This window comes from Pseudophryne corroboree, chromosome 1 (genome assembly GCF_028390025.1).
Source record: "Pseudophryne corroboree isolate aPseCor3 chromosome 1, aPseCor3.hap2, whole genome shotgun sequence".
NCBI lineage: Eukaryota > Metazoa > Chordata > Amphibia > Anura > Myobatrachidae > Pseudophryne > Pseudophryne corroboree.
Genome location: NC_086444.1, coordinates 968,996,594 through 969,012,955, shown reverse-complemented (window position 1 = coordinate 969,012,955; position 16,362 = coordinate 968,996,594). Strand labels below are relative to the sequence as shown.

At 44.5% G+C, this 16,362-nt stretch overlaps 1 protein-coding gene across 1 annotated transcript in view; it reads right to left on the bottom strand.

The window, feature by feature from the left end:
• The window catches only part of ASIC5 (acid sensing ion channel subunit family member 5), a 148,589-nt gene that overhangs the window by 14,581 nt on the left and 117,646 nt on the right, over positions 1 to 16,362 (bottom strand). The window contains exons 11-13 of the mRNA XM_063956542.1: positions 11,628 to 11,796; positions 2,353 to 2,444; positions 436 to 608 (exon numbers count right to left, since the gene is read on the bottom strand). Coding sequence (XP_063812612.1) covers positions 448 to 608; positions 2,353 to 2,444; positions 11,628 to 11,796 — 422 coding nt within the window. The 3' untranslated portion in view covers positions 436 to 447. The remainder of the gene's footprint in view (positions 1 to 435; positions 609 to 2,352; positions 2,445 to 11,627; positions 11,797 to 16,362) is intronic.

Genomic DNA, 16,362 nt, shown 5'->3' with positions numbered 1-16,362 from the left:
ATATATATATATATATATATATATCACACACATATACACACACATATAGACACACAAACACACACACAGAGAGAGAAAAAACAAGACAGCACACTGTACTAAACTGAAATGGAGGTTAAACACACACACTCACTTTAGTAGCAAGAGAAAAAAACAAGAAAAAAATACCTCTAACGTTTAAAATGAAACACATAGGGGGATATTCAATTGTTTTAAAAGTCAGTTTGGTGACTGTTTTTTCCTATCTAATAGACAGGAAAAAACAGACACCCAACCGACTTTTCAAACATTTGAATTCCCCCTTAAACTTGAGTGCAGTTTTTTTTCCTCTTGCTGGAAAAGTGAGTGTAATATATATATATATATATATATCTATCAATACTGAGGAGCTGAATGGAACACGGAACATAACTTCAAAGGCTTAATTACACATACTAGCCCATAGCATCACTGTTGCTCCCGTGTATATCTCCACTGAGATAGATTGGGTACTTTCAGAATGAGGAAGGCACAAATCCAGAAGAAATTTGTTAGCAGATACTCCAGGACTTCTATTACTGTAATCATGCTTGCACCACAAAACAAGCCTAGCTGTCCACCCACATTAGCTGCAAGAAATCAAGGAAAAAGAACATTTGTTATACTTTGTACTGTAGTTGGTAAATACATTATATTTTACACAATGTCACATTACAAAAAAAATACAGGCTACATTCACTTCTATGCAGTTTAGAGACATGGGGGTAATTCAGATCGGATCGCTGCTGTGCATTTTTGCACAGCGGGCGATCAGATCTGAACTGGGCATGCGTATGCACCGCAATGCACAGGCACGATGGATGGCTGCAAAGTGGATCACCAGTCAGCAACGGGTTTGTGCGAAGGATCCATTCGCACGGGCGTTCACAAGGAGATTGACAGGAAAAGGGCATTTGTGGGTGGCACTGACTGTTTTCAGGGAGTGTCAGGAAAAACACTGGTGGGACCAAGCGTTTGAAGGGAGGGTGTCTGACGTCAAATCCAGTCCAGATGTGGTCGCAGCGGCTGAGTAAGTCCTGGGCTGCGCAGAGACTGCACAAAATCAGTTTGTGCAGCTCTGCTACACATGCATTCGCACACTTGCACAGTGAAAATACACTCCCCCTGTAGGCGGCGACTATCTGAACGTAGGACAGAAAAAATAGCTGCCTAGCGATCAGATCTGAATTACCCCCATCATCCGACATAGCTGACATTTATTAGATTCTACATATCTTCTTGTAACTTTAATCTAGCTTCCTTCTGTGTTTTTCATCAATTTATTTTTATAATCAAACTGTCTGTGTTTCCCCGGAATACAACACAGATTTAGTACATTAAATATAGTTGTATACAATGAGCAGCTTTTGTACACCAATGCAATTAAAACAGGGCTGTAATTAGGGGTGGGTCAGCTGTACTGCTCAGGGTGTAGGATCTGGGGGGCCACCATCGCAGCCCTATGGCACTTTTATTTGGCTTGCAGGGTGCTTGGAACAGCTCCCTGCAGCCTAGAAAGCAGTAGTCTGGTGTGCCAGAGACATGCACAGTCTACTGTGCAACTGTGTCGGCGAGAGAGGGGGGCTGCACACAGCGATGGAGGCTGCATATAGACTCCCTCCTCTCTTATCCATACCTCCCAACATCTGGAGGCTCAAAAAAGGGTGTGGTGCCGAAAGGGAGCATGACATAATGAAAAGGGGGTGTGGCTTCATGTGAACGACGCAATTGCGAGTCATGCCTCCCATTTCCGTCACAGTGGGGGCACGCCCCCCCCTTCCCCGCTGCAGAACACTGCAGCCCGCGGGAGGGACAGCTGGACAGACCACAAAAAATGGGAGTGTCCCACGAAAATCGGGACGGTTGGGAGGTATGCTTAAACCACCACTGACCTAATCATAGGAGGCGTGGCCCTGCACACATAGAAAAAAATCAGAAAAAATAGTACTTAAGTGCCTCCCTGGCCACAGCAGTGTGTACTGGGCTGAGGGGAAGAGCTGCAAGTGCTGCTGCCAGGTAAGTGTGAGTGTGTGTGGGGGGACACTTGGGCACCCTCTATCAGGCCTGGGTAAACAGTAAATGTGATAATGGTGACAGAGGCAATGCGGTCACTGCGGTGCACAAGCAAATACAAGCAGTGGTCTGCCATAGATGCAGCCAAATCTATATACAAGCAGAGGTCCGCATTTATTTCTCAGCACACAATGCGGCTGCATCTGCATGCAACTGTGAACAGCCTGGTTGTGTCCAAACAAGTTGCTGCATTCTTCCCTGAGACCTGGTGTTTATTTTGAACAATTATTTCTTATCTCATGATTATAAATCAGAACTCACAGAGAAGTTCATCTGATGTCAAAGCCTTTTGTTGCTTGTTTATTTTGTAATTCAGCTCATGGTATTTAATGTCAATATACACCAAATTATCCCTGGAAGAGAACATTGAAACATAAATTAACAAACAATGCATAACATCTTACTCTATACACACTGGTGTGAAAAGGGAAAATATGTACACAGCACTGTAGCACTAAATCAGGGTGAAAAGACCATTTGAACCCCTATCATTTTCAAACAATAAAATAAATAAATAAATATGTCAACTGGGAAAGGAATGAGAGAGCCAACCTTTCACATCGGGGTGAGTTTCATACCAGCAGTGGCAATAGGCAATTACTCGCTGGCCAGCTGCAGAGATTGGTAGACCTCCCAAATACTGCTCGCTCCATCGAGAGACACTCACATTTTGGTGACCACAGTGTAACCTCCGGAGTGGACTGAGTAGCAGCTGTTCCTTAAAACAGTGGTGGATGGTTTGGGTTGGGGTCGGGTAACCGGCGGTCAGGATCCCAGCAGTCAGCATACAGACACCGGAATCCCAGCCGCCAGGATACCGGCAGGGGGGCGAGTGCAACAAACCTGGGGTCAGGTGTAGTGTGAACGGATTGCCGGATCGATGCAACCCGGGACCCATTCACAGTATAGGCAGAGGCGTCATGGAGATGATCTCATCTCCTAGCGCCACACCTGCTCCCGATGCTGCTGTGGTCTCCGCCCCCGATGGCAACCCGTCCCGGCATATAGCCGGTTTGGGAAGCCAGTTGAAAAGGGTTCAATACCGGGTCACACCTGGGAAGGACTCGTTTCCAATTCCCGGGTGCGACCCAGCATTTGCGATGTGAAAGCGGTATTAGTGACATTCGCACTCAGTTGCCACTGGTAAGAACTGAGAATACACACACTATAGTGTGGATGAGGCATAAGAATGTGGTACCTACAGTTTAATGCTAAAAATGCTAAATCATGCACTTGGGTCTCCAAAACCCAAAGGCTAAATATAGTATTAAGGGTACAATAATGGAAACTACTGAGGAGGAAAGGGATTTAGGAGTCACTATTTCAGGTGACTTAAAGGCAGGAAAGCAATGCAACAAAGCAATGAGAAAGGCAAGTCAGATGCTTGGTTGCATAGGAAGAGGAATCAGTAGCTGGAAAAAAGAAGTAATAATGCCACTGTACAGGTCATTGTTACTGCCCAATCTGGAATACTGTGTCCAGTTCTGGAGACCAGAAGGATATAATACATTCGAGAGTGTACAAAGAACGGCAACTAAAATGGTGCATGGCCTACATCACAAAACTTACCCAGAAAGGCTGAAAGATCTTAGCATGTATAGTTTGGAGGAGAGAAGGGAAAGGGGGGACATGATAGAACCTTTCAAATATACCAAGCGTCTTAACAAAGTTCAGGAAGGAAACATTCTTCAAAGGAAAATAAGTATTAGAACTCGAAGAAATACACTGAAACTGGAGGGAGGCAGGTTCAGGGGAAATTTAAGGAAAAATTACTTCACAGAAAGGGTAGTGGATAAGTGGAATAGCCTCCCATCAGAGGTGGTAGAGGATAAGATGGTAGAGCAATTTAAACATGCTTGGGATAGGCATATGAATATCCTTACAAAGAATTAAGGTTCAAAAAGGGGTGATATTACCTAATGGATAAAAAAAAGGGGCAGTCTAGATGGGCCAAGTGGTTCTTATCTGCCGTTAAATTCTATGTTTCTATGTAAGATCAGCTAGGAGGTGGAGGGCACTTTGGGTGAGACTGATTGTAAATATTTGTATATATTCTAGTTTACCCAGTCCTGTTTACACTATTGTGTGCCATGTAATAAAGATAGCATTGTTGTATCCTTGCTGTTGTACGTTCCCATGTGATACATAAAGCTATTAAGTTGCTTGGGTACCGTGCTGCTATAACCATATGTCTTTCTGTTTGGCCTAACAGTAGATACAAGGGCACAGGTAAACCTGGTTTCACTTATTAAACAAAAATCTCAGCTGCCCAGCATTACTAGGTGACATTGGCACAGCCGCAACTAGGGGGGGCTAGGGGGTCATGTGCCCGGGTGTTGGGCAGTAGGGGGCGCTAATAAGACCACTTCTGGTGTAGCACTGGCCCCGCTGGCTCCCCCGACAGCAAGTTACCTGCTGTCAGGTGCCAGCAGCACTAGAGGCTCCCGACGCTTCCGGGATGCGGACGGGGCACATGGGACGCGGCGCATCATGATGTCACACGCGCGATGAGAGAGGACGGAGGCGGGAGTCTGGCGGCCGCGGACAGTTAGTAGTGAGCATGTGTAAGTACAGAGATTGAGCGAGTATGTGCTCTTTAGATCATGTATACCTGAGTGCGGCTGGAACCGTTACAGGGGTACCCGTCCCCTGTGTGCAGCAGTATTATAGATAGGGTTGTGGGTTCTCGCGCTCATCAAGAATATAATATGTGTATAAACATATCTGTTTATTATGACAAAATGTGCATATTCAATATGACACTATTTTGTAACAAATTATATATATGAAACAAATTAGCGATGCAGTTAGCAATGGTTACTTGTATAGATAGTCACAGTTTATTCCTGTTCCGGAGTGAGCCCATGATGCGCACCCAAAAGAAGGTGCGTGCTGGCACTGGGGCAACAGGCTAAGCTTGGCTTCAGTGCACTGTCTGCTGGATATGTGTGTATATATATGTTATACACATAAATATAGATATATAAATATATTGGCACTCAGTCAGGGTCTTTTGAAGTGTTACAAGTATATTGTAAAGTGTCACATTAAATAAGCCAATATTCCGGGGCCCGTATCCCCTCCTACGGACCTCGTAACATTGGCTTATTTGATGTGACACCTGACAATGGGGGTCATTCCGAGTTGATCGCTCGCTAGCAGTTTTTAGCAGCCGTGCAAATGCTATGCCGCCACCCACTGGGAGTGTATTTTAGCTTAGCAGAAGTGAGAATAAAAGGATCGCAGAGCGGCTACAATTTTTTTTTGTGCAGTTTCAGAGTAGCTCAAAACCTACTCAGCGCTTGCGATCACTTCAGACTGTTCAGTTCCTGTTTTTACGTCACAAACACGCCCTGCGTTCGCCCAGCCACGCCTGCATTATTTCTTGCACGCCTGCATTTTTCTGAACACTCCCTGAAAACGGTCAGTTGACACCCAGAAACGCCCACTTCATGTCAATCACTCTGCGGCCAGCAGTGCGATTGAAAAGCTTCGCTAGACCCTGTGTGAAACTACATTGTTCGTTGTAAAAATACGTCGCGCGTGCATATTGCGCCGCATAAGCATGCGCAGTAGTGCAGTTTTTTTGTCTCATCGCTGCACAGCGAGCGAATGCAGCTAGCGATCAACTCGGAATGACCCCCAATATACTTGTAACACTTTTTTTAAAAAAACTGAGCGCCATTGTCTTTTTTCAGTGGGCATCTATTCAGTACAAAGGGCACCTGGGCCATTGTTACTTTTTTTTTTTATTATAACATTTTATTGAAGTTTTTATCAAGGGGCAGGTACACTCACGGTCAGGAGTACAACTGACGACAAAATTCAATAAATCAGAATAAACATTACATTTCTGACCATTTTGGTAATAAGATATAATAAGCATAAACACAAACAAGACACACACAAAGAGGAATAAGACAAGGGTAGGTAGAGGGGAAAGGGAGATAGAAGAAAGATAAAAGAAAGAAAGCTCATGGGTACCATTTCACATATCTGCAAACATGTATGGGGTTCCTACAGCAGGAAGGTCAAATAACATGATAACATTTTCTAAGACAAATAAACCACATTCAGGTAACTGGAGCTGAAGGGGGTAATATAAGGAGTAAGGCAGGTTTTTACTTTCGACCAGTCACGAGTACCAAAATAAGATGAAATTGTATTTACGGAATGAGCATCCAGGGTAAGAATATATAAGTCCCATTTGTTGTGGAAAGTCATCAAAAAGAAGACTTTGTTCAGCAAAAGAGAGCGCATATCAAAGTACAAGAACATTAGAAGTCAAACCTTCAATTCCTGAAGCGTGGGTGCAGATTTCTTGGTCCAGTGTATTAGTATCAATTTCTTGGCGAGAGTCAGTATGAGGACAATAAGAGGTATGCAGCGAGGAGAGTGCTTTCCAAACTGCCATTCGCGAAAGTGGAGCAAAAGGCAAGCCTCGGGGTTGGGAGTAAGGGGCACATGAAGGATAGAGCTCAGAAAAGAGACTAATTTACACCAGAACCTACGTATTTTAGAACATTCCCAGAAACAGTGAAATAGTTTGGCATTTTGCATAGTACATTTAGTACAGGACCCAGTGTCCCCACCCCCCATATACGTCCGCTGGGCAGGGGAGATATATGCCCTATGGAAAAATCTAAGGTGCGTTTCCTGTAGATAGGCGGAGTGTAAACCTTTAGTGTATTTATTGTATTACACTAGAAGATCATTTGACACACTGGAAATGGTGGGCAAATCCAATGTCCATTGAGTGAGTAATTTACACGAGTATAAGGGTATATCAATCCTGGCCTCTACTAAGTGAGGGTATAAGTGACAGAGTTTGTACTGTGCAGTAGTTCTACGAAGTAGAACTTTCAGGATAACATGGGAACCATGTGTAATAGAGTCAGTGAGTTGAGTATAGGGGAGTGACTGAACATAATGTCTCACCTGCAGGTATAAGTAGAAGTGACTGTTGGAGAGGTGATGTCTGCGTTGTAAGTCAGCAAACGTGCAAACCGTGCCCCCTGGGTCAAAGACTTTGCTCACAAGGGCGATACCTTTACTTTTCCAGACTTGGAGCAGCGGACTGCAAATTGAAGGCGGGAAAGCGGGGTTGCCCCAAAGGGTAAGGAAAGGAGAGAAACGAAAGTCTCTTCAATTTCTTATTCAAACTAATCCATAGGAGGTAAGTATCATGGAAAAGTATATTAGAATAGATATGTTTCGGTATAACTGAGGATGGGAGATGCAGCAGTGCTGAGGGTGAATAAGGTGAAAGGACTGCTTGATCCAAACTTATATCAGTGTAGGTGGATCTTTCCAACAACCAATCCCCGGCATAGCGAAAGAATACCGACACGGTATAAGATTTAAAGTCTGGTATACCCAGCCCACCTAATGACCGAGGAAGCATTAGCTTGGGGAGCGCAATTCTAGCCCTCTGGCCCTTCCATAGAAAGGAGAAATAGAGGGGTTAATTCGCAAAATATCACTGTTAGTCAAAGCAAGTGGTAACGATTGGATAGTGTAGAACAGTTTAGGGAAGATAATTGATTTAACTACTGCGGCCCTACCCAGTAAGGAGAGTGGAAGCGCGTCCCAGGATAACATTAATGTGGTTATCTTTTGTATCACTGAGGTGAAATTGGCCTTATATAATGTCTCAATTTTGTTAGTGATAGATATACCCAAATATTTAATCATTGAGGTACTAATTTTAAAGCGTGAAAAAATCGGGGAAGAAGCAAGATCTAGCGAGTACTTGCCTATTGGTAATAGTTCAGATTTATTGACATTGATTTTATACCATGAGGATTTACCAAATTCATCAATCAATGCCATAATGTGGGGAATGGAGGTCAGGGGGTCAGTAATAAATAGCAGCATATCATCTGCTAACAGTGATACCTTCAATTCATTCGATGCAATCCTGATCCCATGAAACCCAGTTGAGTTACATAGTAGAATAGCCAGAGGCTCAATGGCAATGGCAAAGAGCAAGGGTGACAGAGGGCACCCTTGCCTAGTGCCTTTGTACAAGGGGAAATAGTCTGATATTTGGCCATTGCAAATAATTTGGGAAAGTGGGGTGGAATACAGCAATTTGACATAGGAAATAAAAGTCGGGGGAAGACCAAATCGGGCCATGGTGGAATATAAGTGGTGGGGTGGGTGGGGACGCAAAGACACATAGAAACACAGAAAAAACAACAAACAACGATACGCATTGCGCATCCAACAACCATACTGCACTTTCACATAACTTCTGGGAAGAAATAAAAAACAAAAACATCAGGTACAGTAAAATACTTTTGTAGGAACCCAGAGCATAACTCCTGTCATGCCCAGCTAGTTGTCATGTGAAACCTCAAAGAGTCTTAGAGGAACAGGAGGGGTGTAGGGCTGCAGAGAGGACACATCGTAAGAGAAACCAGAGTAGCTGGGGGGGAAATGAGGTGAAGTTGAGTAATAAGTAACACCATCCGTCCACCATAGATGCAGGTGGCAGGGGGGATCAAGGCAGTCAGGCGGGGTCAGTTATATCTTGATCTGAAGTCGGGACTCTAGCACAGAGAAAATCTTCAGCATCGGCAGGAGACATAAAATCAAAGTGCCTGTCCTTTTCAAACAGACGCCGCTTGGCAGGGTAAATAAGGGCACATTTTTTCCTATCTGCAATCAGGCGTGTACAAACAGGGGAGAAAGCTCTGCGAGCTTTCGTGAGTTCCACGGAGTAATCTTGAAATAGTCGGAGTTGTGCGCCTTCCCATTTAAGGACGGGCTGTTTTCTGGAAGCTTTCCATATTTCTAGCTTGTGTGTGTAACTGAGGCATTTAAAAATAGTGACTCTGGGGCGCGAGTCATTAGGAGGTGGAGGAAGGCCTATCCTATGGACCCGTTCAATCACCATATCTTTGGATAGGTCAGGTATGCCCAGCAGTTGTGGCAAGGTGTGTGCAACAAATTGCTCCAGTAAGTGGCCCTTAATCGTTTCAGGGAGCCCCACCACTCTTATATTGTTACGCCGTGAGCGATTTTCGATTTCCTCCATTTTATTGATAATGGAATAATTCTCCTTCTCCAACCTTCTAACTTCACATTGCAAATCAGCTAGATTATGTGCCACCGAGCCTATTCTGTTTTCAGCAGTGGTAACCCTGGTAGACAAGTGGTGCATCTGAGTGGTAATGTCACTTGCTGCTTTAGTCAGTAGCGGCCCCATCGCGGAGGTAATGGTGTCCACGAGGTCCCCATAAAGCAGCGGGCTGTCCCGGGGACGCTGGGAGGGCAAACCAGCAGTGTCCAGTGTCTCAGTGACTGTTTTCTTTGAAGCCGGCGTGGTGGCGTGTGACTCTTCCTCCGGCGCCATTACAGGGTCCGTGCCTCGTTTGATCTGGCACAGCGCCTGCTGCTGGGAGCGCGGCGGCTGCGAGGATGTGACATACTTGTCCATCGTGGAGGACCAGCTGTGGGTGTGGGGGAGGTTTGGAGGCTTTAGTAGCCGTGAAAAGGGTCAGAGAAGCCGGGCACGGAGCGGAGCTGTGAGCCTGTGCTGCTCACTCCATGCACCCGGAACCGGAAGTCTCGGGCCATTGTTACTTTTGTTTAGGAATAAATATATATATATATATATATACATGTCTTGATAAAAGAGGTCACAGCCTCTGAAACGTTGGCAATATACTACGTGTCAGCTTGTTCTTTTTGTGAATGCCTGGAGTGCCGACAATCTGCCTGCTTTTACATTACACGTCACAGTGTCTGTATGGCACCCGGCTCAGTTGGTATTATTAAGAGAGTGCCGGTCATTTGTTTGGATTATATATATATATATATATATATATATTTATTCATTATCTTTTATTTATATGGCGCCACAAGGGAGCCACAGTGCCCATTATACAGTACATAATCAAGTGAGCAAACAAGAAAGCAGTACTTACAAGACAATATAGGACAGGCAGAAAACTTTTTTTTTTTTTTCATGAGGGGGGGGGGGGATTTTAGCCAAATTTGTGCCTTGCCCCGGGTGACAGAATTCCTAGTTTCGGTAAAAGTTCTCTTACTACTCGTTGGCCACTATGGATGCAACTACACATGAGTGACTGAACTTTGCTGGTTCATACATTCGCAGTGGAATTGGCAGCTATGGCTTGGGCTTCCAGTTTGCTAAAACCGGGTACACACTAGAACGATATCTTTCCGATTTGTCATATTGTAACAACAAATTGTGAAGATCGTTCCGTGTGTACGCAGGTGCTGCACAGCCAAACAGATGATATCATATGTAGCGCTGTGCAGTGTAATGAATGACGGAACTAGATATAATTTTGTCGTTCATTACATCGCATAGTGTGTTCGGGCAATCATGCATGGTCCGGGGAGAAGGAAATTCATCCTGTCCATCAGCAAGATTACCCGCCGCTCTGGTGTGTGAGCGTACCTGGTCTAAGGAAAAAAGTTTACAAATATAAAAAAATATATATATTTTAAAAACAATAATACATATTTGGATAAAAGCTGATTAAAACATAAATAAGCTTACATAAAGAACTAAAGTATACAGTATCATTACTTATTCCCTGCTATCAATGAGATCAAAATGGTAAATAAAGCATTTAGGTGTTTCCTGTAACACACTACTGTCATTATATACGTACATACTGTAGCATGGGAAATTTCATTCTTGGAGATAGCTATTTAGTTTTTTAATCAATGGGTGTTACAGCACAGTAGCCATTCATACCTAAGAGGAAGCCTCATCTCTGCAAAGACCCCAGTTTTCACTGGAGGCTAAGGGGTCTATTTATTAAACTTTGAAGAGAGATAAAGTAGCCAGAGATAAAGTACAAACCAACCAGCTCCTGTCATTTTTCAATCCCAGCCTGTAACATGGCAGTTAGGAGCTGATTGGCTGGTACTTTATATCCGTCCACTTTATCTCTCCAAAGCTTACTACACAGACTCCTAAGCCGTTTGCTACTTAATAAATACATCCGTAAGTCTTTGGTTTTATTTTGACCTCTGATTTACTGTTGGGTCAGCTGAACAAGTTGTATTCTTTGCTAACTGAACAATTCCATTTTATTTTCACAAATGCTGTAATTTTAGATTGAAATAATCATAATTTTAATAAAATAAAATAATAAATAACATAATCTCGCATATATTAATTACTGTTCTTATGACACATTAATGGTACTTCCTTTGTAGACCAACCATTTTCTTATCTAGTAAATAGTTGTACAAGGCTTTTCCCCCCAAGTTACACAATAAAAATCAATAAATGGCTCATTTAGAAAACCATAGCTAATATTTGTCACTCGGTGTACATAATTTATATTACTTAAGCACCTAGTGATAGAACAATGTTTTATGCATTAACGTGGTTGAATGTGTGGCAACTTAGGTGTCCTCTGTTTAAAGACAATAAAATGGACAGGTTAGAGATTTCTTTCTGTAATCAATAAGGGAACATGTATAATTACCAGGATTGAAGCAACAACACAAGAACTGTATTTTGGTCTGGTTTTCTATGGATTTACCTCACGTATGTGGGACTTTTACCCAGTTTGATAGAGAGATAATCTGCAGCTTTCTCACTTGGAAACGTAGAATATGAGAGTGTAGCAGGGTAGTCTGTCTCCTCACAAGGAACAGGACAAGTAGAATTGTAGGTTCCTGCACTACACAGCTCATTCTTATCAATTTGATCTGCAAATAAAGAACATATCACATACAGTATTTACAGATTATGATATAGATTCTCTGCTGCAATTCAGTCACTAAATATTAAAAGTAGAGATGAGCGGTTCGGATTCCACAGAATCTGATCCTCTCCGAACATTAGGATCTGAGCTCAGACTCAGATTCCATGCCGAGGCCGAACGTCATCTTCCCGGGTCAGATTCTCGCGTGACTTGGATTCCATATAAGCCGCCGTAGCCAGGACTCAATGCCATTTCACTCAATGCACGCTGACGAATACTGTGCTATACTCTGCTGTTTAGGCTGTGCTGTGTTCATCCAGAGACTCCAGACTAATTGTGCCTGTGCACTGTAATGACTGTATATAGGAGCACACTGTATATAGGAGCACACTGCACTGTACTCTGCTGTTAAGGCTGTACTATGTCCATCCAGAGACTCCAGACTAATTGTGGTTGTGCAGAATAGTGACTGTATAGAGGGGCACGCTGCGCTATACTCTGCTGTGTCCATCCAGGGACTCCAGACTAATTGTGGCTGTGTAGTATAGTGACTGTATATAGGGGCACATTGCGCTATAGTCTGCTGTTTTGGCTGACTGTGTCCATCAGAGACCCCAGACTAATTGTGGCTGTGCAGTATCGTGACTGTATATATATGGGCGCGCTGCTGTTTGTTGCGCTGTACTTTGCTGTATTGGCTGTGCTTTACTCAAGTGCAATTTGTTCACGTGCATCTATAGGCCCTCTCATCCGCCCAGTTTGAACCGAGCCAAAATTTTTAAAATAGAAAAATAAAAAGCATATAATATTTATATTGTTTGTACTGGTTGGTGCGCTTTACCCTAGTGTACTTTGTTCACGTGCATCTATAAGCCCTGTGATCCATGCAGTTTGAACCTAGCTGCAAGTTTAAAAATAGAAAATATATATATACAGTATATCAATTGTTTGTACTGGTTGGTGCGCTTTGTTCACATGCATCTATAAGCCCTGTGATCCACTGCAGTGTGTGGCAATGTTTCATAGGTGTGCTATAAACTGCCGTGTGTTTGTGCCGCTGCTCTGTCACTTAGTAACCAACCAGCTCACTGCAGCCTTTGGCCAATATTGATGAAAAAATATTGTGACCTGTGAGGTGGTCAAAATTGACTGGAAATTACTGTTGTTGAAGTTAATAATACGCTAGGAACAAAAAAAAGCCCAAATTATGTGATTTTAGCTTTTTTTTGTAAATTTTTGGGTAAAGAAATACAAATCCAAAGCCGGACTGCGAATCAGAGCCAAATCCAAATCCAGCAAAAATGGTCCGGCACACATTGCTAATTAAAAGGAAATTATAGTGAAATGTCATAACTCAATCCCTTATTAGTTTTAAGTGGTATGGCTTTGGTCACATGGTATACTGAGTATATACATCAGTTTAGGGTGCCAGATGTCACAAGCCATCGAGCGGCTTGTTCCCCTCGCAAGTCCCTGATGTTGACTGTCATCTGGGATGTCGCGTCTTCTGGCCGCAAGGGCTGCCGGTCCAAGCCTATCACTAGGCAACCCAGAGCGCCGCTCAGCTAGTGCGTTTCTGGTTGCCTAGCAACACAGCCGCTCTTGTCAATGCGGCTGTCTACGTGCAGCGCTGCAGCTGCATGGTATTTGTAATTACTTTGACACTTCCCATTGGCTTTCTTAACTGTTATACGGTACTATACCCAGTTCTCTAGTGCCGGTTATAGTTTGTCTCTGCCTGTATAGGCTGTTGGACTCTGTCTGCAGACCTTGCATGTGCTGGGAATACTCTGTTGGATTTATTACCTGTTCGTGTCCAAGTTCTTGCCCTGCCTGTGTCCACCTCCAGTCCTAGTGAGTTTAACCCTTTGCCTGCCACTCCAGTGTACCTGCTCTCAGCTTGCAGGGATATACCAACTGCGCTGCGTTCAGCCTTACCCTCTGTGCTCCTGTGAGTTAACACCAGTCTGTTTCTTGTAGTCTCTAGTCTATAATGTTAGCCTCTACTGCTAGAGATTTAAGTCCAGACGGCAACCTAAGTACCAGTGTATGTGTTGTGTACTAAGGGAACAGCGGGGGGCTGCTATTGGCAGAAAACCTTCTCACCAGCTCTAAGGGTCTCACACAAATAGCACTAGAGTTCCTAACATTATAACTGGCCAAACTATACTGGTGCTGGAAGCTCCTTGCCAGTATGAATCCAGCGCAGCAAAATCCTGCCCAAGTTTTGACCGACCAGATCCAGAATCTGACACACCAGCTGCAGGACCTGTCTATCCGCGTGTCTTCCCAAGATGAGAAATGAAGGTCCGCAGTCCCTTCTCAGGACTCTGTGAAGGATCTCAAACTTCACTTACCAGACCATTTCTCAGGAGACTGGGAACAGTTCTTCAACTTCCAAGAGAGCAAGATCTATTTTAAGTTGAGACCGCAGTCATCTGGGTCCAAGTCCCAGCGGGTTGGGATTGTCTTCTCTCTGCTTCCAGGGGATCCTCAGACCTAGGCATTTGGCTTAAAAACTGACCATCCAGCCTTGCAGTCAGTTGATACCTTTGCATTCCTCGACATCTTATACAATGATCCTGATAGAGCAGCTTCTGCATTAGCCCATTTGCACACCCTGAAGCAGGGACAGAATTCCACTGAAGCATATTGTACCCAATCCCAACGATGGGCAAACGACAGTGGGTAGAATGACCCTGTACTATGGAGTCAGTTCCATCTGGGCCTCAGAGAACGGATCAAGGACTATATTGTCCAATATCCAGCCTCGGAATCCTTAGACGAGCTCATGCAGCTGGCAATTAGGATTGACAGACGAATCCGGGAGCGGATAATAAAAGGGAACTGCTGTCTTTGCCCTCTCAGACAGTTGCTCCTGAACCCGCGGAGGATCCTGTGGAACCAATGCCGATTGGGGCATTTCGTTTAACACCAGAGTGGAAGACCAGGAGACAAAGTAGTGGTCTGTGGACAAGCAATTTCTGCTTTTTAGCAGAATCTGCTACTCTTGCAATCGCATGCTGGGGGCCGTCCTTCGCAGGGCAAAGCCGCCAAGCATGCTACCCACTGCCCACCATCTGCGATCACACTCTAATTGCGATCGAGCTGCAATTAGAGCGTGGTCGCAGAAACTATGAAAGCCTCTTGCTGATGCAGCCTGCCTACGACGGCAGGAGACTTGATGCCATTTTTTAGATGGAGCTGCTGCGTGTGATGACATGCATCCACCCCGAAAATGCTGCCGCCCCACCCTGTTTCCCCGACACCGCCCCCTGCCTGCCCTAGGAATGCCTCTGCCTGTCAATTTTTTTAAGCTGCTGTGTGTGATGACACGCAGTAACCCAGAAAATGTTGCCCCCCGCCCTTTTCTCCAACAACGCCCCCTACCTCCCGCCGCGAATGCCTCTGCCTGCCAATCAGGCAGAGGCGTTCACAGTTACTGCGGCCCAATCGCAAAAATTGCAGTCGCATCTCGTTTGCGATGTGACCTGAATCAGGTCCATTGTCTTTATTGTAGCGGCAAAGGACATCTCTCCTTCACCTGTCCTCTGAAGACGGCAAAAGTGAAGTGACGGAGATTCATTTGGGCCTATCCTCAAATTCTCCTTCTAATTATCTCTTGACTCCAGCACGTTAATTAACGACGAGAGGTCCTGAAATTCTTGGACAGTGGGACCGCTGGACATTTCATGGGCCTTACTTTCGCTCAACCTATTGGAGTCTCTGCTCAGGCATTGGACAAGTACATCACTATCTGTGGTAGACGAGTAAGTTCCCAGACACTGCCTCTCCAGTTGAGTATTAGCGCCTTCCACTCTGAGACTCTATCCTTCTACTTGGTATATTGCCTCATGGCTCAGATTGTTCTGGGTATGCCCTGGCTCAGAAGCAATAATCCTGTGGTGAATTGAAGGACGGATGACCTAATTCGGTGGAGTCCAGATTGTTTTGCCAGTTGCCTCACCTTGCCTGTGAGAACCCTGGAGGCCATTCCTGAAGGACTGCCACATCCTTACCATGTCTTTGCCAGTGTTTCTCTTGCGTCCTAGAGGATGCTGGAGAGGCTGCAAAACGACTGTGTAACCTATTAAGGTGCACAGTCAGCGCTGATAGGGGCTCGGCTCCAATCTCTGTGTCTCTCTTGCCATTCTTGGGGGGGAAAACTCTGTCTGTACTCCCCTGTGTGTGTGTGTGGAGTGTCTGTGGTCTCCATTAAGCAATGTCCAGGGACTCTGTGTCATATGCTGCAGAGGATATGTCCTCTCAGGATGATCCTATTCCATGTAATCAGGAATGCACTGGATTAGCACATATACCAGCAAGGGAGCCTGAGTGGTTATCCTCTATCAAATCTATGATTTCTCAGATTTCTAACAGGGTTGCACAAAATTAATCTGCAACTCAGGCTTTTACAGAATGGCATTCTGGCCCAGTTCTGGTACATCAGGGCTCCCTGCTGTATATTCACAAAAACGTGCTCTTGCACAGATCATGCAGGATGATACCGATACCGATTCTGATACTGCAGACGGTGACGAGGATGTGTTGCGGGGGGCAGCATCTCTTG